Raw genomic sequence first — 24,009 nt, 5'->3', positions numbered from 1 at the left:
AAAAATTAATACCTGCAGCTTTTGAATGCTGGCTTCTAGCACCTGCCCCATAAATATACTTTTTAAAACCACCGTGCAGGTGAACACTAACCGAGACCCCTGGTCCACGATACAAAAGAAGACGGCATGGAGTAACAATGGAAAGGAACAGTTCAGGTTCAACATGCTAACAAGGAGGTCCTCAACGATTGAATCGACTTTTTGAAACTATCTATAAGTGAAAAAAATTTTTTTTTTTTTTTCGAATTTCACATACGCTCTACAGCTTTAAAAAGAGCTCTTGTACAGACTGGTTGCATAGAGTAATGGTTGTAGTATAAGCTTCATATGTGGATTCAAGTCTTGCCAGGTGCTTTGAAATTTTTTACTTTTAAATCTTTATCGAAATGACTTTGATCAATGTTTTTAGACACTTTAATTACTGTATAAATTTTCTCAACTGCTCTAATTTTTTTCTTTGCATCTTTATTCTTCCAGGACAAATATCTGTGCATGTGAATTTATTATATAATTATTTTTATTTATCTACCATAATTTTTAAACATTTGAAAATGCCAAACTACTGGTTAAAAAAACAAAAGACAAAATAATGTTATCTATATGTTCAATTGTGTCAAAATGTAATTTTCATTACAAAATGTACATTGTGTTGGATGGTAATCGTCATACAAACATTTACAACATATACTTAACCCCTCTACTACCCCTACTACAACATATACTTATATTCCATGGACAAAATAACACAGATGAAAATTTAAACAAAAGAAAGGAATACAACTAAAACCTAAAACAAAATTCATCAACATTAGCAACAGAAATACTGAATAATGAATGCAGTAACATGGATGAAACTATAGGATGATGAAACAGAAGAAATTAAACGAATGTTAATGCATGGAAAAAATTCAAATCGCAAGTGGAAAAATAATTATAAACAAAAAATGAGAGCAATTGAAAAAGTTCATAGTGTTTAAAATCATGTGACAAAGGAACAGAAATAAAAATTGTTACATTTAAACAAATTAATTGAATAAAAATATGAGGGTCCACAAGGGCAAATGATACCTGGGACCTTAACCTAGAAAACCATGTATATGGTTTCAAACAGTCAATCCCACCACTGTGGCTCTCTCCTTATAAGTAATGACCAGATGAACCTAATCATTAGGTAAATCATAAGGGTTTCACCTGGAAAGAAATCACAAACTGGAGAATGCACCAACCTCAATGAAATTAGGCCTACGGAAATGAATTTAACGAATTTTGCTGTAGGAATGGACAAAGCTAAAGTGGGGAGGCGGGGGGGGGGGGGGGGGGGGGAGGAGGAATTAGGCATGACAGTGTATCAGTAGGGAGCATGCTTCTTTGTGTGTGTGTGTGTGTGTGTGTGTGTGTGTGTGTGTGTGCGCGCGCGCGCGCGCGCGCGCGTGCATGCATATGTAGCAGAGCTACCATGTTTGTATGTGCCCACAATTATATGGCAAAAGCAGTCCCCCAATTTCTTGGTGTAGCAACATGGACAGCCTGACACGTTCACAATGAATTGCGTATCACTCACACCCATATAACATGTGGTAACAACAGTGGTTATAAAAATGATCATAATTAATTCTGACATATTTACTCATGTTGAGGGAGAAAATGTAGAATATACCTCTATTAACAGGGTTATAGAGCGAAATGGCTCAACCAATTATCCAACTGAATTTTTAAGCTCTTTTAGTGAGCTTGGCCTTCCATCACACAAATTGAAAAATGGCATCCCAATTGATCTGTGCAAAATTTAAGCCCACCAAAATTGTGTAATGGTGCTTCACTCCAACATAACACCAAGAAACCAGAAACCATGACAGGAAGTCGTGCAGGCAATCAAGCTTTTATATCCCAAATATCACTTATTTCTAACAGTTTGCTATTTCAGTTCAAACTTGTACAATTCCTGGGGAGCTTATGTTATGCCTTGTCCATAAAGAAAGCACAAGGTCAGATGCTGCTTATTGTGGGTGAGGACCTTCGTGTCAGTCACTTTTCATATGGACAGCTCTGCATGGGTCTCTTTTGTGTTAGTGAAGCAAACAAGCTCTTTGTTCATGTTCCCAATCATACTACTACAAAAACTGTATACAGAGGAGCTTTATACATCAAAAATAAATGACATGTATGAAGTCTTGGGCATAACTATAAATAAATACCCAGGCAATGTTGGGCTTCATAGCTAAAAACAATGCACTCTATGTGCAACAAACTTTGCTTTTTACTCGCGTTTATTCTTAATCGTAAGCCCATCAGTGAATGACCATCTACATCTTAGCATACTGCAGCTCATATATAAATCTTAGTTTGCTGTCATATTGTTTTCATAAGGAATTCTAATTCATAACATCACAAAGACTTTTATCATGCCTTAACAAATCATAGTTCATCATGCAGAAAGTGCTGTTAACTGTCCAAAAAGCCTGTATGTCTACTACTCCACCTAACAACAGCCTTAATTCATTGTTCAACAACTACCAATTATTTAAAATGGTGGAAATTAAGTCCTTGCACAAGTTTCGCTGTTTGAATAGCACATCCAATTACTATTCAGCTCACCACCCTGCATCAAAACTGTTTAAAATAGTAACACATTGCCACAAACAAAACACACCAAAAAATATAGGTATATCCATCTTATCTTCATGATCAACTTTTCGCCTGAGGAAGACGAGGTACATGGCATAGAAGAATGCGCTGACCAATGCCAGTATGGCGCCCGTGGGTAGCTTTGGTTCGAGACTCAGGTCAGACAGGCTAACCACCACCTGAAACAAGAAACATATTTTATGCTACAACATGGTCAAGCAAGTATTATCTTCCATAGTGCACAACTAATTACAAATAACAAAAACTATTCAGTTGTTCCATCTGACAGATAGCTCAGACCAGAACAGAAACCAACATATTTTCCATGTAGCAGCCTGCTAAAAGTTTTAAATAAATAAGCAGTTTACATCATGGTTTAGTGGAAGAGATGCCCATCTACACTGGAGCTTTACACTGTTGGTTGGCTGCCTAGTACTGATCATAAAAAGTAACAATATCATTCCATATCAAACTCCTCTTTTCCCACTGATGTTCACCATGTGTTTGTGTGTTTATTGCACTTACTTCCTCTTTTGGTCATCCCTCACAACTACATCCATTCCATCTTTTGTGACCTCCTCCTGCCTATGAAGTACAGTCAAACGTTTTTCAGTTCATACCTTCCTTTGTCCCTATACTTTGTTTCTGCCATCCACAAAACATCCAGTTCTTATCTTTCTGTCATGTTGCTGGCCTATCAGAGCTTCACCAGAGGCTTGGTTTGCCAGCAAGTTTCAGCATTACTGTAGGGCATTCACAGCTACTTCAGTGACCATGGCCCTACAACAGACAACATGCCTTTGCCTGTCTCCCACAGCTTGGATGAGGGGTTGGACTCTGGGAGAAACTTAAAATGTTCTGTGAAACAAATCTCAAAGCAGTGAAGCTGCACTCCATACCTGTCCTGAATCAAACATTACTCATGAAGAGCAAACCATTACCAACTTCATCTTATGCTGGCTCCATATATTCACAAGTGACAGAAAATGTTTAATGTAACAAAAAATAGTGATAATGCAAATGTGGCAGTGTACTACCATGACAGTATTGGCGTGAAGCCATTACGCAGCAAGTCTAGCATGGATGACAATATTTGGTGTCAAACAACACAACAAATTGTGTCATGTGGCACACAAATCACATCAAATCCTATACTTATCTCACCAAAACAAAAGTATTGGATGCAGACAGATTGACTCATTAGTACCGTGCGGATATCAATGTTCTTCAATACACACTTAAGGTTTGCGTACACTTTCAAGCAATGTCCTCACAAATGGCTCCTAAGTCACTTGACGAAAAAACTGGTGCAATGAGCCTCATCTGAGCATTCTGTGAGCTTCCTTGCTCATGAGCACATATACACTTGTGAGCAAGCACCAGTGTCATCCCCATTAAGCTTGAGCATCAATTATGCTCATGGGTGGGGAGGGGGAGAGCCAAGAACAGATGGCTCACATTAACTGACTAATGAGCAGCACTTGCACCTGTAAACAGCACAACTGCAAGCAGTTCATGAGTTTGTCAGCTGATAATCTTAATTAGGTATGTTGATGCAAACTCGCTAGAGGGTCATGGAGATCATTCTTGAAGACTGTATTACCCAATCCTCTGCAAACTTGCAGGCATCTGTGAACAATTCTTCACTGCTTATTTCAGCAAGAACCACACATTTTCTACACTGTTCAAATTGGAATGCTGGTGGCAATTCTATTATTTACATATCTTGGTTCTCCAACTGCTGAGGCTGAAGTCTGAAAGATGTAGTGACATCATTATAGACTGAAGTGAACTGGGGCTTGTTTACCTCTACAGATCTACTGATGATATGATAAGCACTGTTTCACATGTACACAGATGCAGTCATATTCTCCTGGTCATGAGAAATTGTGTACACAACATCCCTTCTTGATTTACACCCAGAATACCACACAACCTCCACAATGTTGCTGATGTTATTCAGTGCAACCACATACAAATGTTGCCCATTTTCTTTCTATACATAATTACTGTTGTCATCAACATGCACTGCAATACATAGCTTGACACTGAGAAGCACAAGAGCCATGTTAACAATGTTGAAGTGTTTATTGCCCATAATATATATGCCAATTATGTTATCTCTAAAGGAAAACTGAAATGACAAAAACAGAAAATTATGATCTTTGTCTCCCCTCATTCTTGCAAAAGGTGAATCCTTCTTAATTTGGGTTCTGAATAACCTGCCCCTTCTTTACAACTTCCTCCAACCTATCACTCTTTCCTTCCTGAGGAAGAAGTTAACAGTTGTTAAAGCTAGATATTCTTTTTCTACCTTTAACTCTATTGGCAATAACTAGATAAAAAAGTCTACTCACCAAGTAGCGGCAGGAGAACATACAAACAGAAAGGTTTAACTTTTACAAGCTTTCAGATCCAATGGCTCCTTCTTCTGACAGAAAAGTTGAAGGGGACGGAAGAGAGGTTAAGGAAAAGGACTGGAGAGGCTTAGGGAAAGGAGTGCAGTCCAGGAAAGTCACCCAAAATCCTGGGTCAGGGGAGACTTGCCACTTCTGCCAGGAGGAGGAGCCACTGCCTACAAGCTTGTAAAAGTTAAACTTTTCTGTGTGTCGCTGCTTGGTGAGTAGATTTTTTATTTTTCCATTTACATTATATTGTCAATGATTGATTATTTTCATTGTTATATTGGCAAAAACTGGAATTTTGTCTCCTGAAGAAATGTGTTGGCCAGCCATTCTGTCTCCTTGTCACTTACAATTTATGATGTTGAACAAATCTATACGAATGAAGAAGTTCTATGTCACTTAGATAATTTCACACACTTTGTTGTATTACATTATAGAAACTAAGTGCACTTACAGTAGGACGGAATTGTGGCATGAAGCACAGAAAATAATCTTGTGTAGCAGACATCTTGTATAAAATATCTATTCTATTTTTGTATGTGTCACCCAGATCTCTAAATATCAACACAACTATTATGCCAACATACTCTCAATAATCCTATTTGTTTTGATGGGAACTGTATGCCAATCGCCATTTGTTGTGCTTTTTTGTTATTCCAAAATGTAATATTTCTTGTTTATGAATCACAATTCCATTCCTGTGGACAGAGAGACTGATTCTCTTGCTAGATGACTCTTACTACACTTTTTTTGGAATTTTGGAATTATTAGCTGATGACCACCATCCATCATCACTATCAAGTGTTCTGCATAAATAAGTGGAATGATTCACAATTGTGTCATTATATGACTTGTGACAACAACAAGGATGCATCTGTGAATTCCACCTGAGGTTTGTTAAGATGGACGACAACATTATGGAGAGGTTCGACCAACTCTTTGGACAGATGCTACAATTAAGGAAAGGCTCAACCAAATCTATGGACAGATGCTACAAGAGAAGTGTTCTGCACCATGTAGGCATTTACTTTTAAAAATCCTGAGAGTGCACTTTCAAATAAAAGCTAAACAACACATTACCCCACATATCTTGCAAAATGGCCATGTAGATAAAATCAGAGAAATTTGAGATGAACAAAGGTCCTTGACATTTGTGCTTTCCTTCTGCATTTAGTAAAGCGAACAGAAAAGAAAGGAAATGATAGTGGTACATAAAGTGAACTCTGGCACATACTATGAGATAGGATGTTGTCTGTTGGAACTATGCTTACGGACTTTGGGTTACATACATTTAGTGGTTTTTCTCGTGTTTTGATAGGACGAGTGACTAGCATTGTCTGAGATTCATCCTTTACTGCTGGTGGAATACTGGTCACTACCAAATATGATCAGCGAATCTTTGACAATGCCAGCCCCTCGTGCTGACAAAATATCACATAAGCCACTTAGTGTCTGTCAGCCAATGATACTAATCTGAGAGCCAACAGGTACCATGTCAAGAAGTGGCCGTGAAGGTCTCAACAACTTTAGTATTTAAAATGTTATCTAACATATGTCCACAATGCTGTTCGAGTTTATTCAAAGAATGTATGCTTCTGTTCTTGTGGAGACATCTTCAAATTCACGAGCATGTTGACCTTTTCACAGTGCCTCTAGTGTAATACATATAACTTCTAATTTCTATAAATAAATATTAAATCTAGTTTACAGTCTGTATGTTAATGACAGTATACTATGCACCTTATTTCCAAAACATTTTGCATTGTAATGTTCTTCACTGACTATGAGCAGTTACTCATAAACAGGAGTTGTGAATCTAACGACACATAATCGTAACTTAAGGGTGTGCAACTGCTGCCCAACATAAATCTGTCAACTTCATGTTATTACACAATAGTTAGTTGTGCTGGAGTAACATAGTGTTAGATATAAAAAGGCAGGTGCATTATTTCATTAGGGTACTCACAAGACCAGTAATGCTGATGGTAACAGCAACCAGCTTGGAAAGTGTGAAACGGTCACCAAGATTGGAAGGAAATAGAGCTGCCAATATCAGAGTGAAGAGACTCGATGTTGATGATAGGACTGCCACCATTCCAGCTTCTGTTTCAGCCAGTGACACTTGGTATGTGTAATTGGCCAAGAACCACTAAAAAAATTTATTTAACATATACACCAGTTTATTTAACATATACATCAGTTTATTTAACGTATTCATCACTTTAGAAATTAAGGTTTCCAGTTCTAGATAAACTATACTAATATTAGACTGTATTTTGTATTGGTTAAAAAAAATAGTATTTTTAGGTGTATGTATGATAAGTTCTGGCAGAATGTAAATAATTTAGGAGTGATGTTAACAAATCACCCACTAGCTGTCAGGTAAATCCTAATTTGAGTTGGAGTACACACAAACACACACACACACACACACACACACACACACACACACTATCTCTCTGTACATGTATTCACAAAGTCGGGATTGTGTATTCATCCAGAATGATGTAGTTGTTATGTGTGTGTGTGTGTGTGTGTGTGTGTGTGTGTTGGTGGGTGTGTGGGTGTTTATGTGCGAGTGCAGACACATCTACTCCATCTCAAAAATGGATTCGTCTGAAAGCTAGTGTTTCTGTCTTCTTTACGTGACTGTTGACAACTCCACATCTCTACTGCCTGGTAATTTGCGACCTTTGCACCTAAATTATTTACAAAATAGTATTTTCTAAGGACAAAAGAAAAAGAAAATTATTACTGAAATAGAAGAGATGAAAGCAAGAAAGTTTCCCCTCGAATGGAAACTTGAGGATGCAATGTTTTGTAACATACCTGTTTTTGACTTTGTTAAATCGGAAGACAGGCAATCTTTTACATTAAAATGTGTGGATAAAACTCCTACATCAAGATCACTAAAACTGCGTTACTGATTACTAATTTCAGCTCATTGCTGAGTCATCTTCACATTAATAAAAATGATTAATTAATTAAGGGTGTATCAGCTTCGGGCATTACACATCATCAATATGTGTTGAGCTGAATCACACTTGTTGTCATGTACACACTAAAGTAGGTCACCATGGTTACATAATTTACTACTTTAGAGACTCATCTCAACAGATTATGCTGATGTGTAATGTCTGGTAGCTGAAACAAACTGAATTTAGTAATAATTTTTGTTGATCTGAAGACAGCTGGCCAATGAGCTGAAACTAGTAATCAATAAAGAAATTTTAGCAATCTTGACCTAATATTTTTATCCATACATTTACAAAAGCTAACGTTATGTTTCATAAGTTTCTATTATTTCATGCCTTGTAAAATAATATTTTGGGATATATGATGCAGAAACAGAAATATTTTATACAAGAATAACTACTGTTACAATTCTGTATTTGTCTAATAACTGAATACCTTCAGGGACACTATCGAGATATGTGGAAAACCTAGAAACTTATGTCAGTTTATATGTTTGGTTTGGTTACAGGGAAAGTGAATCGAGAAATCAGAAGAATGGATTGCCACAATGTAGCTATTTTCTATATGTCAATGATCTTATCCTCCCCAAACAGGATCAAACATTTAAACAGATTGAAGACAAATAAGCTTACAGAAGCCTGGGATGTTATGTTAACACAGTTCACTGGCATATATGTACTGCAATGGGACCAAACCCTTCAAAGACTTCAGTGTGTGCCTTCAATATGGGCTGAAGATCAACATAACAAAATGTGCATGTCTTTTGATACATTGTTGTTCCATTGTAGAATCGGGACAGTATCTGCTCAAATATTTACCAAGGAAAATCGCCAAACAGCTGTACATTTTGGAAGTTATTTTGTTTAAAAAACCTGTGTCAGTGTCTTAATAATGCCATCTTCAGGTCCCAATGCGCTCAATTTACAGACAATCAGATGTGTCAGTACTTTCATGCTGGAGCCACAACAACAAATGTTTGTGTGTCACTGGTGGGCCAGCTGCTATAACGAACTTATACATTCAGGTATCTTTAAATAGGAGTTATCTACAAGAACCACTGTGAGTGTACAGCCAAAAAGGCTGCAGCACAAAGCAATATCCTGAGAAAACTGTTGTGTAGCACACAGGGTACAAACTTTCTTGTTCTCAATGTGACAGCCAACAGTTTGTGTTTGTCTGTAGCCAATCTGCCCATGTGGAGAAAGTGGGTGACATCCTTAATTACACGCAACACGTAACACATAACAACTGGTGGAACAAATATCACACCTTTTGACAAGGTGTACAAAGCAGCAGGCACTTCTGCTCTGACAGCGCAGTATGTAGCTTGTGAATAACAGTGATAAATTGAAGCAGACCCTTGATGAAAGACATGTGATTTATGGGGCAAAGGAGATGATGAGCTCAATTCAATTCAATTCAATTTTTATTATCTTATAACATGCCTTATACAATCAAAGATTGTGACATAGGTGACTTGTCAGTTTTACACTATATATAACAGTACTAAAAATAGACAATAAACTAATAATATATAACGGTGTAACATCTTCAAAGAGGTATTTTAATTACAATTATAATGCATTGTTGCCATTCATGAAATCTTCTACACTATAGTAACATTTATCTTTCAGATATTTTTCCAGGTCTCTTTTGGTACCTTTTACATTTTGGTCATCCATATCTTTCCATATTTTATTTACAAATTTCATGCCCATATAGTATGGTGTTTTTTCATATGATTTTAAATGGTGGGTAGGTAACATGTAGCTCATTCTATATCTAGTATCATATAGATGCAAGAAGAAGTTGCCCTCAAAAAGTTGTGGGATTCTTTTCGTGAAAGTGAGAGTTTCATAGATGTATATGCTTGGAATGCTCATTAGATCTAGTTTTACAAATAAAGGTTTGCAATGTTGCTTTGGTTTTGCTCCCACCATTGCTCGGATGATTCTTTTTTGTAGTCTAAAAGCTCTAAGTAAATTTGTTTTTTCAGACCCCCCCAGAAAATTATACTATACCTAATGACTGTAACAAAATATGCATTATATACAGTTTTTCTTACAGCTACATCAGTAATACTATACAAGATATTCATAATACACTCCTGGAAATTGAAATAAGAACACCGTGAATTCACTGTTCCAGGAAGGGGAAACTTTATTGACACATTCCTGGGGTCAGATACATCACATGATCACACTGACAGAACCACAGGCACATAGACACAGGCAACAGAGCATGCACAATGTCGGCACTAGTACAGTGTATATCCACCTTCCGCAGCAATGCAGGCTGCTATTCTCCCATGGAGACGATCGTAGAGATGCTGGATGTAGTCCTGTGGAACGGCTTGCCATGCCATTTCCACCTGGCGCCTCAGTTGGACCAGCGTTTGTGCTGGACGTGCAGACTGCGTGAGACGACGCTTCATCCAGTCCCAAACATGCTCAATGGGGGACAGATCCGGAGATCTTGCTGGCCAGGGTAGTTGACTTACACCTTCTAGAGCACGTTGGGTGGCACGGGATACATGCGGACGTGCATTGTCCTGTTGGAACAGCAAGTTCCCTTGCCGGTCTAGGAATGGTAGAACGATGGGTTCGATGACGGTTTGGATGTACCGTGCACTATTCAGTGTCCCCTCGACGATCACCAGTGGTGTACGGCCAGTGTAGGAGATCGCTCCCCACACCATGATGCCGGGTGTTGGCCCTGTGTGCCTCGGTCGTATGCAGTCCTGATTGTGGCGCTCACCTGCACGGCGCCAAACACGCATACGACCATCATTGGCACCAAGGCAGAAGCGACTCTCATCGCTGAAGACGACACGTCTCCATTCGTCCCTCCATTCACACCTGTCGCGACACCACTGGAGGCGGGCTGCACGATGTTGGGGCGTGAGCGGAAGACGGCCTAACGGTGTGCGGGACCGTAGCCCAGCTTCATGGAGACGGTTGCGAATGGTCCTCGCCGACACCCCAGGAGCAACAGTGTCCCTAATTTGCTGGGAAGTGGCGGTGCGGTCCCCTACGGCACTGCGTAGGATCCTACGGTCTTGGCGTGCATCCGTGCGTCGCTGCGGTCCGGTCTCAGGTCGACGGGCACGTGCACCTTCCGCCGACCACTGGCGACAACATCGATGTACTGTGGAGACCTCACGCCCCACGTGTTGAGCAATTCAGCGGTACGTCCACCCGGCTTCCCGCATGCCCACTATACGCCCTCGCTCAAAGTCCGTCAACTGCACATACGGTTCACGTCCAAGCAGTCGCGGCATGCTACCAGTGTTAAAGACAGCGATGGAGCTCCGTATGCCACGGCAAACTGGCTGACACTGACGGCGGCGGTGCACAAATGCTGCGCAGCTAGCGCCATTCGACGGCCAACACCGCGGTTCCTGGTGTGTCCGCTGTGCCGTGCGTGTGATCATTGCTTGTACAGCCCTCTCGCAGTGTCAGGAGCAAGTATGGTGGGTCTGACACACCGGTGTCAATGTGTTCTTTTTTCCATTTCCAGGAGTGTATATACAAGGCTATTCAGTCGACCCAGTATGTTGTCCACATGGTGACTCCATAACAGGTTTTTATTGACTAACACGCCAAGGAATTTGACACAGTCAGCAGTCTCTAATTTTTTGTCCATATACTTTATTTCACTTATAGACTATGCAGATTGTTTTGCGGTAAAATGAACAATTTCTGTTTTTGTAAAATTTAATGTCAAGTTATTGTTTTTGACCCATGCCTCCACTTCCCCAAGTGTTTGTTCAATAAGACGAATTTGGTCTACCTCATTTTTACAACAGACTACAGCTGTTGAGTCATCTGCATAGAGGATAGTATCAGACTGGACCTGACATGGCATATCATTAATATAATATAGAAAAAGCAGTGGCCCTAATATTGAACCTTGTGGAACACCTAATTGAGTGTTTTTCCAGCCAGAGAGAAATTTCTTGCCATTGATGTTAATAAGTACCCTTTGTTTTCTGTTTGCCAAGTATGATGACATCCAGCTAAGAGATTTGCCTTGAAAACCATAGCGTGCCAATTTTTGGAGAAGCAGGTCATGATTTACTGTGTCGAAGGCTTTGGACAGGTCACAAAAGATGCCTGACACACACATTCTATCATCAAGACATCTGCTGACTTTTGTGACTAATTCATTTATTGCATGGATTGTGCTGTGGCCTTTTCTGAAACCATATTGATTGCCTAAGATAATGCTGTTTGATGAATTGTGATTTTCGATCTGATCACATGCAGCTCTTTCAAATATTTTTGAGAAAATTGATAACAGTGAGATTGGCCTATAGTTGTCCAATTCATCTTGTTTGCCTTTTTTTATGTATGGACTGAACTTCTGCATATTTTAATTGATCTGGGAAACATCCCTCATCAAAAGATTGGTTGATTATGAAAGAGAGTGGATATGCAATACTGTGACGGACTATTTTTATTATTTCAGTGGGGACCTCGTCCCACCCTGCAGATTTTGAATTTTTTAGGGACATTATGCATTTGATGACATCTGAGATGGAAACATGAGAAAACTTAAAACATGGGCAATTGCTATCTGTCATATTGGGCTTTTTTTTGGTGGTGAACAGTCACCAAATTTGTTACAGTTTATGAAAAAGTCATTGAATGATTCACAAATGGCACTGGGTTCTGTAACAGCTCTACCATATATCACTATTTTAGAAGGGCATTTTCTCTCTGCCTCACTGCCAACTTCGCTTCTTATAACAGACCAAATAGCTTTTGATTTGTTTTTTGCATTTGAAATGAAGTTGTTATTTGTAGTACGTTTTGCTAGTTTAACTATTTTGTCAAATGTTTTTTTGTATGTGCTTACATACTTAAGAAATTGAGAGCTAACAAGAATTAAACTTCCATGGAAAACTTCGAGAATGCTCAATCAGCTAACAGTCAGTGTGGCAGTAGTGAAGACCTGCCAAACAAGATGAGTCCTCAGGCATGAGGATGACAGCCTCAGTGGCTGCTGTCATACTTCGGAGAGCCCTGCTTGCCCATTCCAGTGTACTCTTTAAGCTCTGTGGGAAGCATGTACTAGAGGTATAGCTCAATATTAGGTCAAAAAAACAGTAAAAGTTGATTTCTGGGCACAAAGCAGCAAGGAAAAAAGGAAGCAATCCATCCCGTATATTTGCTGTGGTGTTCACAGAAAGCAACAGAAATGTCCAGCAGAAGTGCAAAGCAGCCTTGTGCAATCCTCCCTCTCAAAACAGGGCAGTATTGTACTACAATTTACTATGTAGTGAATCATGTGTTGTACATTTATTTTATATGATGAAACTTTTACAGGTAGGGCTTTCCAAAAGTGAATAAAAATGTTGTCCTGTACACTACTGTATTGTACTTTACTCAAACAAATTGAAGACTTCATCTGCAGAGTGATGTTCTACGGATGAACATATATAAATTACAGAGTGTACTACAATCACTGTCAATTACTGTGGACCAGAAAGGTGTTCATTATTCAGGAATACATATTTTCAATAACTTGTCAGCAGTTACAAATGCTTTAGCTACTAATAAAATTCAGTTTAAGAGGATCCTAAACTATTTATTTGTGGTCAATACCTTCTACTCTACTGGCAAATTTCTTAGAAGAGCCAGTTAATATATACAATAATATCAAATATGAATGTTACATAAAATCTAACTTTTTCACATCTTCACTGCAATAATCTGATCAACATAAATAAATATCTTAACTGATTTTCTGTTTGGTGATGCTTGGCCACAATAGCCTACAAATTACTGTCTGCAGTCCAGTGTATTGTAGACGGTGGATCAAAAAATAAAGCTTCCTATGTCATACAAAATTTAATAATGAACATATAACAGCAGAATTAGTACAGATCATAACCTGAACAGTCCTCTACTCGATAATACTGTTCAAGATATCCACTATACTCTTGTACACATTTGCGCCATCATTTAACCCAGTTTGGAAAATTTCACAGTTTTGCTTCTTGATCCACAATTTTAAAGCTGTTTTAGTGTCATCCATGGAGAAAGTGTGTGAGGCCACTGTAAAGGACATCAACAATCAAGGACATACTCATGAAGCAATTCAAGGAGACTGAAGAGATCACAATCAACATCTTTAAAATCATTCTGAGAAAAATTAGTCAAGAAGCAAAATCCTGAATTTTTTCAAACTGGTTTTGATGCCTGGGTTTAACAATTGCACAAATGTGTATAAATGCAAGGTGATTATGTTGAACAGTAGTACTGTGTGGAAGACCGTTCACTCTATGATCTGCACAAATTCCACTGTTATATGTTTATTATTAAATTTTTTATGGCACAAGAGGCATTACCTTTTGATCCATCACTGTACATTTACAAGTTCTGAGAAAAGTTTGTTATTCCCTATTAAATAAAAATGTGCTTAAGATTTTTTGACTTGTTCCACATCAACTAAGACCGACCTAAGATCTGTGGAAGATACATTAGCATATTTCTCTTCTTGTAACAATGAATATGTTTTCTTGTTTTATGACACATTCTACATTGTTGAGGACCTTCTCGTCGCTATGGATCTATGGAACAAAAACCACATCCAGTTGAATCTTAAGTAACGAGTCCTATTTTAAATGGAATAAAACATTCGTAAATCATGTGAATAACCCTTCTTTTGGTCACTGGAGGGCAGCACTGGAAGATTGGTATTGTGAATAGGAGATTCAAGAGAGAAGAAAAAGCAGGTTGTTGGTTCAAAGTTAAAAGACATGCACGTGAGGTATCTAGGGCATGATTTGAAGTGTTTCTGAATCATTATTTGGTTTTGCGTGTGTTTATGTTTTTGAAGGAAGTAGTTTAACTTTTGAATGTTAAATACTGCCATCATATTTATAGACATTAATCACTAACAAAATCAAATAAATGAAAATCACTGCTGGCAATCAGACAGATTTTTCTTGTGTGTGATAAAATTTCCTTCACATTACTGATGACATAGAACTAATAATTACCAATTTTGAAAGCTCATGACCAGTCGTTTATTATGCATACTATTTCCATTACTTTTCCAAAAGAACCAGTAACTGAAGAAAATAGAAACATACACAGGCAGGAGAGGTTTTTGAGTAGTTTGTGATGTGTGTTGGTTATTGGTTATATTTGTATCAAGGGTAATTTTCAGCAAATTTTTAACAAAAGTTTCACTGAATGAAGAGTATTTTGTCATATTTTCCTGTGTCTACATTAAAATTTGAAAGTGAGAATATTTGTTACTTCTGGACAACAAAAACTGGTTTCTGAGTTGGAGTATCATATAAATCAATTGAATTCTTTTTACGGGTCAACAGAAACCTCCGATCTTACTCGTCTGCTTTGACCCGTGACGTAAGCGTGTTGTGGTGTGTGACGTCATTACGGCGCGGAGTTTAGTCTTGTTTTTGTTTGTGGTGCTCTCTGGTGGTGTGTTCATGGTTTTCGATTGTTTTAATTTAATGCTCATTGCTGTATGTCGGGTGAGTTTGTTATTGAGTGTATTTGGTTGTGGTTTTTTGTTTAGGAATGGATATGAAAGACCGCCTTAATAGTGTTCGGTTGAGGGCGATGATGGGCGAGACAGCGTTAGAACTTATCAAGTTCTTACAACTATTCGGTTTAATCGCCGAAGTTGTTAAGTGTTCTCTTTGCCTTGAGGGGATGAAATTGGTTAAAGTTCCGGCCTCTCGGACCAGCGACGGATACATGTGGTGTTGCCGGAAAGATGGCGTATGGCGTTCTATAAGGCGTGGTACCTGGTTCGAGAAGTCTAGATTTGGCATGCGTGAGATTGTGCTTATTACATATTATTTTTGTTATAGATGCCCACAGAGTTTTTGCGCGTTTGAGACTGGTGTGAGTGAGAGGACTGTTTTAGACTGGTATTCCTTTTGTCGTGAAGTGTGTTCGGAATTTATTAAGCACAGGGGTAAGTTGGGTGGGCACGGGGTGCTTGCGGAGGTGGACGAGTCACAGTTTGGTAAAAGGAAGTATGGGAGGGGGAAGTCTGTGGCTGGTCTTTGGGTGTGGGGGGCTGTTGTTCACGGGGGTGGGGGTACTGAATGTGTTTTTAGGGTTGTGGAGGGGAGGTCGAAGGCTGAATTAGTGGGGTTAATTGAGGAGTATGTAGAGCCCGGGTCCACAATAGTTTCTGATGCTTTTTCTTCTTATAGGGGGTTGGGTGACAGGGGATTTAATCATTTAGTAGTGAACCACAGTCTAGAATTTAAGAATTATGATACTGGGGCTTGCACTAACACAATTGAGGGGATGTGGGGGGCGGTTAAGTCAGTTCTTGGGAGGAGGAAGAGGCGCTCTTCCAACCTTCAGTCTCATTTAGATGAGTACTGTTGGCGGAAGAGTGTCCCAGAGGCCTATTGCATTTTTCGGGTTTTGTTAAGGGCTGTGGGTAAAATGTATAGGCCGAAAGTGGTTAGTTAGGGTGCATTTGTGTGTGATTGTGGTGGCCAATCTAGTTTGTGGGGCTGGAACTTTTTTGAGGTAAGTTCCGTTTTTTTTTGTTTTTGATGTGTGTTTTGTGTCAACAGAAACATCCGATCTCACGCGTCGGCTTTGACCCGTGACGTTAGGGACCTACACATTGATCTGTAGCGTAGCCCTGAATACGAGGTTAGGTTGGGAGGTTTTTTTTTGGCGGGAGGGGGGGGGGGGGGTCAGGGGGGGCGCAGCCCCCCCCTGCCTGGCCTCGAGTACCACTTGTTTATTATTATCTTTGTTCGATCGTAATTTATGTGATTGGGAGCTGTTGTAGATGTATGTAGGTGTAAGGGAAGTGTTGGTTTTTTAGGTTGGTGTTGGGGGATGTGATCGGTAGGTTCTGTTGAGCTATATAGGTCAACGGAAGTGTTCGATCGTAATTTATGTGAAGTATGGGAGGGGGAAGTCTGTGGCTGGTCTTTGGGTGTGGGGGGCTGTTGTTCACGGGGGTGGGGGTACCGAATGTGTTTTTAGGGTTGTGGAGGGGAGGTCGAAGGCTGAATTAGTGGGGTTAATTGAGGAGTATGTAGAGCCCGGGTCCACAATAGTTTCTGATGCTTTTTCTTCTTATAGGGGGTTGGGTGACAGGGGATTTAATCATTTAGTAGTGAACCACAGTCTAGAATTTAAGAATTATGATACTGGGGCTTGCACTAACACAATTGAGGGGATGTGGGGGGCGGTTAAGTCAGTTCTTGGGAGGAGGAAGAGGCGCTCTTCCAACCTTCAGTCTCATTTAGATGAGTACTGTTGGCGGAAGAGTGTCCCAGAGGCCTATTGCATTTTTCGGGTTTTGTTAAGGGCTGTGGGTAAAATGTATAGGCCGAAAGTGGTTAGTTAGGGTGCATTTGTGTGTGATTGTGGTGGCCAATCTAGTTTGTGGGGCTGGAACTTTTTTGAGGTAAGTTCCGTTTTTTTTTGTTTTTGATGTGTGTTTTGTGTCAACAGAAACATCCGATCTCACGCGTCGGCTTTGACCCGTGACGTTAGGGACCTACACATTGATCTGTAGCGTAGCCCTGAATACGAGGTTAGGTTGGGAGGTTTTTTTTTTGGCGGGGTGGGGGGGGGGGGGGTGGGGGGGGTCAGGGGGGGCGCAGCCCCCCCCGCCTGGCCTCGAGTACCACTTGTTTATTATTATCTTTGTTCAATCATAATTTATGTGATTGGGAGCTGTTGTAGATGTATGTAGGTGTAAGGGAAGTGTTGGTTTTTTAGGTTGGTGTTGGGGGATGTGATCGGTAGGTTCTGTTGAGCTATATAGGTCAACGGAAGTGTTCGATCGTAATTTATGTGATTGGGAGCTGTTGTAGATGTATGTAGGTGTAAGGGAAGTGTTCGTTTTTTTTTTTTTTTTTGTATTGGAGGATGTGATCGGTAGGTTCTGTTGAGCTACATAGGTCAAGGGAAGTGTCCGATTCTGGATAGGAATGTGTTTTTTGGTATTTGGTCAGTTTTGTGATGTTGATTTATTTCGTTGTTTTGCGTGGTTTTGTACGGCGGTCGGTGGCTACATTTGTGTATATTTATATATAAAAACAAGATGAGGTGACTTACCGAACAAAAGCGCTGGCAGGTCGATAGACACACAAACAAACACAAACATACACACAAAATTCAAGCTTTCGCAACAAACTGTTGCCTCATCAGGAAAGAGGGAAGGAGAGGGGAAGACGAAAGGAAGTGGGTTTTAAAGGAGAGGGTAAGGAGTCATTCCAATCCCGGGAGCGGAAAGACTTACCTTAGGGGGAAAAAAGGACAGGTATACACTCGCACACACGCACATATCCATCCACACATACAGACACAAGCAGACATATTGTTGCGAAAGCTTGAATTTTGTGTGTATGTTTGTGTTTGTTTGTGTGTCTATCGACCTGCCAGCGCTTTTGTTCGGTAAGTCACCTCATCTTTGTTTTTCCCACGTGGAATTTTTCCCACGTGGAATGTTTCCTTCCATTATATTGATATCATTAATTTGTGTATATTTAGTTTGTCCCCACCCAAAAACCCCCAATTTCCCACGCTTGTCCCGTTAGAGTCATTAGCCTTTTTGTGAAACTTGTGTATTTCAGTGTTTATAATACGTATGCGATGTTTTTATATCCGCCATACTGGATAATACGTATGCGATGTTTTTATATCCGCCATATTGGAATTGTCGTTTATAGTCGTTTCCGCTACATTTGTGACGTCATGGGTCAAAGCCGACGGGTAAGATCGGACGCTTCTGTATTTCCCTTTTTACCACCATTGACAGTGCACCATGTATTCCATTACAAGTTGAACAGCGTAAAATGGAGACAGAACATAGATTTAGGAGAGAGCATATACAATGATCACCATGTGTACACTTAGAGGTATCTCTTATTCTATTTATTTTAAAATGAGGAAGCTATTTTTTTTTTAATATTTTTGTTGGCTGTTTTCTCTTCAGTTTTATCGGATAAAGCATCTAAACATAATAAAGTACTCATTGAGCAAATTCATGTTGTGTAAAATGAAATGTACTTTGAAATAACACTTTTCAAACCACCAATCGCAATATTTTCCCACGACCTGTTAGAATTCATTTCAGCAGTTGTCATAGGGGGGCCAGAAAATGGTGTTACTGTGTGTGTGTGTGTGTGTGTGTGTGTGTGTGTGTGTGTGTGCGCGCAGCTACAACGATGTGGGTAGCCCATTATGTTCGTACATTAAGAGATCTTACATTACATCATAAATGAAACAGGACATCAGAGGATACTACAAGAGCATCGGAATTTTGTAAACCATACTAAAATGCATGATTCAGTTTAAAAGGCACATTTGTATGTCCAGATTCACAAAGAAATAGGCCCCAACCTGACATTAAACTTTTCAGTGTGGTTTTCGGGATGAAAATTTTCTTGGAGTATCAGTTCTGTTAGTATCTCATGTTTAGTTTTTTATTATAGCATAATGCCATACGTCCCAGAAGATAAAAATGTGCGCTTGAAATTCTGCAAACAGTTGACACCAACCAATACTGTTTCAAATAAATTGACTGCCTCTGCGGAAAATATTAATGAAAGCCATTTTTTAAGCAAACCAACAAAAATAACATCATTGTTGTGCAAGGCAGTTAATGCCTGACTACAAAAATCCTGGAAATAAAATGAAATCAGAAAACTGAAACTAATAACATATTTTCGCCTTCCGTAACTGTGTGAATGTATTTTAATTTGCTTTATAGCTCCTGGCTAAAGAAATATATTTTGATTTCATTTGGCTTGAGAGCTGTAAACAAAGAGGAAACAGCAAAATCACCAAACGTAAACATGGATCAAGTGGAGACTACCACTCACCCCATTTCAGCTCAGACTGCACTGCACATGCGCGAATCTGACAGCTTGGGTGCGCCAGAAAAATTTTTCCAGTTAGCATCTGGCTGCTTCTTGCTATTGCTGATACAGCTAAGAACCCCACTTTACGCAGCCAAAAGCAGGAGAAGGTACTGCTCAAATGCAACAATACTGCACATGCGCATAAGCCCACTGGTAACTGCTCAGACAAACGTAATGTAAACCATTGTGATGTAACGCTCATCAGAAGCAGTTTGTTGTTATTAAGTATTTCATAGTCTTTGCCCTAAAGCCTTTGACAAATTTTGCTGTTGCCAGACGCCTGTGTGTGCACTGTGTTTTGTTGTTCTGAATGGTGCATGTCCTTTGCAACTTAAGTTTTATTTTGTTCCCCCCCCCCCCCCCCCCTTCATTTATGTTTTATTGCTGCAGTATTATTTTGCAGTAGTGGGTCAAAGGAAAATTCTTTGTTAGAGTATCAGTTCTACCAGTCAAAATCACAAAAATTTAACTGAAAACTAAATCAATGAAAATCCCCAGAATTCTAAAAAATTCCCAGGTTTTTCCCCATTTTCTCCTGAATGAAAAAATTCCCGGGTTTTTCCAATATTTCCCAATTGTCCCTAGGTTTCACTATAAACTTCTCAAAAATAAAGCTTTGCACCCACCTATCTCCCTCCCTTAAAACTCTTTCTCAATACACTTTTGATCACAGTAAATCACTACATATCAACAATTGCATAACAGAGGTAAAAAAAAACTCCATTTTCAGTTCAGTTCAATAGAATATGGTGGTGTCCAATTAGGAATTAACCAATTTGGCTTTTGGACACTCTTCAGTTTGTCAGCATGCCTTAAAGGGTTATTTTAAGTTTAGACCATCTTTACTGAAAGTAGGGAAGGTGCCTGCCAAATTGGCCTACACCACTGCGATGTCTTTGGATATTCAACAATTATCATGAGACACAAAACATTAAAGACCAGCTCCATAGTTGTCACTAGGTGATGACAGCTTTCTATGAACTACAACTCATAGTAGTCCCAAGGAGACTGCGACAGAACTGCGTGCTGCCTTTTTCAAGGCAGATGGGAGGATTGTGACCAATCAAATGTATGCAGCTATCGAATTGATCAATTTGCCCTCTGGGTATCCATTACTAATACAACACCAGAAATCCTCCAAATCCCTCATCACCTTGGTGAGTGAATAATGTGCACAAGAGAACACCTGGAACGAAAACTGAATCAACTGTATCTGGCTGTCTTCCCCAATGACTGCAGTATTTGTCCAATGTCTGATGATCATAGACAAAGAGAGGGAGATGAAGTTTACCAGCTACCAATGCACATTATACGCATGCAGGTCAAAACACTTAGCAGATAGGTCAGTGCCATATTTTGGACCAGTATCATGTCTGTATATCAGAAGCCTCACACATCATTGCCACAGGTTTTCTTAAAAACTGACATACTGCCAATTGGCAGTATGCAACTCTTGTAAATGTATAATAATTTTTTACATCACAACTGCTTTTTAAAAACAATAAAATGTAAAGACATTTTTATACCTGATTTTACATTCAAAGCAAATTTTCTAAAAAATGTGTTGTACTAACACAAATGCTTATATTAAGCTACACTGAAGCACCAAAGAAACTGGTATAGGCATGCTTATTGAAATACAGAGATATCTAAACCGGCAGCATATGGCACTGTGATCACCAACACCTATATAAGACAACAAATGTCTGGCTCAGTTGTTAGACTGGTTACTGCTGCTACAATGGCAGGTTATCAAGATTTAAAAAAGTTGAAGGTCGTGTTGTAGTCGGCAAGTGAGCAATGAGACACAGTATCTCCGAGGTAGCAATCAAGTGGGGATTTTCCCATATGACAATTTCACAAGTGTACCATGAATATCAGGAATCCAATAAAATATCAAATCTCTCACATCGCTATGGCCAGAAAAAGATCCTCCAAGAATGGGACCAATGACGACTGAAGGGAATCATCTGACTTTACAGAGGTACAGCCTTTCAGCAAATTGCTGCAGATTTCAATGCTGGGCCATCAATAAGGGTCAGTGTACAGACCATTCAACAAAACATCATTGATATGAACTTTTGGAGCTGAAGGCCCACTTGTGTACCCTTGATGACTACATGCCACATGACAAAGTTTTATGCCTTGCCTGGGCCCATCAACACCGACATTGGACTGTTGATGACTGGAAATGTGTTGCCTGGTCAGATGAGTCTCATTTGAAATTGTATCAAGTGGATGGATGTGTATGGGTATGGGTATGGAGACAACCTCATGAATCCAGGGACCCTGCATGTCAGCAGGAGACTGTTCAAGCTGATGGAGGCCCTGTAATGGTGTGGGGTACATACAGTTGGAGTGATATGAGACCCCTAATATGTCTGAGAGAGGTGAAACATTCGTAAGCATCCTGTCGGATCACCTGCATCCATTCATGTCCATTGTGCATTCCGATGGACTTGGGCTATTACAGCAGGAGAATGTGACACCCCACACGACCAGAATTGCTACAGAGTGGCTCCAGGAACACTCTTCTGTGTTTAAACACTTCTGCTGGCCTACCAAACTCCCCAGACATGGACATTATTGAGAATATCTGAGACGCCTCATAATGTACCCCCTCGTACTCTTACAGATTTATGGATAGCCCTGCAACATTCATGATGTCAATTCCCTACAGCACTACTTCAGACATTAGGCAAGTCCGTACCACACTGTGTTGCGGCACATCTGCGGACTCACGGGGGCCCCACAGGATATTAGGCAGGTGTACCAGTTTCTTTGGCTCTTCAGTGTATTTTCATGTGTCTAACTAAATGATGACATCCTCATTATAATGTACATTTTATAAAAACGTGTCATTAACACTCTTGGTGCCAAACCCGTAGATTCTATGGGCTGCTCTCCCTTCAAAAAGCATCAAGCCCATAGGTTCTGCTAGTCAGCATATTTTGTTGATTAAAAAGCACTGTGCATTGTTTTCGCACATCTGGCTATTGATATACGATGTTTATACCACATTAGCTGCAAGGATAGATGATGTAAATGTGTCACTTGTTTTTGTGGTGTTTCGTTTGTTATGAGTCACTGTGGTGTCTGTGTACGAGAAATGGTGCGTCATGGTTTATCTGATGAGAAAATTGCAGATTTGCTGAATTTTGGAAACATTGTTGATGCTCTAGATAGTGAAGATGATTTGGACAACGTAGGTGTCTTTGAAGGTGATTGCAGTTACAATGTGTTCAGGCACAGAACTTCAAAATTGTGGTAAAAACTGTATTTTTATTTGCTCTTACTAGAAGTACTGAATGCATTTTTGTTACATAGTTCATTTCAGCCTAAGAATATGACAATAACTGATTTCATTGTCAATCTTTCCAACAGCTCCAAATAATAAAACAGACTGGTAAGCTGACTGACACAGAAACATTTCCTGCAATATTTATCACCCACAAGCAAAAATATGCCTCCTGTGTATGTTTGTTCTTCAAAATCAAATGAAAAAAGTGGGAAAGCATCTCACAGGGAGACACATATCAGTGCGAACAATGCTGTGTGGCATTGTGTAAGGAAACCTGTTTTAAACTATTTCATATGAAAATGTAGTATCAATCCATGGAGGAAGTGCCAATGCGTTTAAATACGATATTCAGCACTGATCATTATGTATTTATGAGGGTGAGTCAAATGAAAACCTTAAATTTGTAATAAATCGAAATTTCACACTGTTATCCAGTAAGTTGGTAAGCATGCTACAAGCAGCGTGCAGAATGGCCTGTAGGTGGCAGCGTAGTGCAGGTGCACACATACCGTCGCAGTATCAGTATAAAGATGGCCACCCCACTTGCGACTTGCACCAGGGAAGAACAGTGTTCTGTTATTCGGTTTTTGCATAGTGAAGGTGTGAAACCTATTGAAATTCATCGACAAATGAAGGTTCAGTATGGTGATGCATGTTTGTCACAGCAGTAAATCTACGAATGGAGTAGGAAGTTCGCAAATGGTGTGACTTCAGTGGAAGATGCTCCTCGTCCAGGTCAGGCACAACGAGTTGTGACTCCACAGAACATTGCAGCAGTTGAAGCCATAGTCAAGGAAAACCGCCAAGTG

General features: G+C 39.6%; 1 protein-coding gene across 1 annotated transcript in view; it reads right to left on the bottom strand.

Annotated features, from left to right (window-relative positions):
• Positions 1-24,009, bottom strand: part of LOC124615821 (solute carrier family 35 member F5) — a 171,321-nt gene that overhangs the window by 44,230 nt on the left and 103,082 nt on the right. Inside the window, exons 6-7 of the mRNA XM_047143961.1 lie at positions 6,997-7,179; positions 2,651-2,804 (exon numbers count right to left, since the gene is read on the bottom strand). Coding sequence (XP_046999917.1) covers positions 2,651-2,804; positions 6,997-7,179 — 337 coding nt within the window. The remainder of the gene's footprint in view (positions 1-2,650; positions 2,805-6,996; positions 7,180-24,009) is intronic.

This window comes from Schistocerca americana, chromosome 5, assembly GCF_021461395.2.
Source record: "Schistocerca americana isolate TAMUIC-IGC-003095 chromosome 5, iqSchAmer2.1, whole genome shotgun sequence".
Classification (NCBI taxonomy): Eukaryota; Metazoa; Arthropoda; class Insecta; order Orthoptera; family Acrididae; genus Schistocerca; species Schistocerca americana.
The sequence above is the reverse complement of the archived record's forward strand: the minus strand, read 5'-3'. Positions and strand labels throughout refer to the sequence as shown.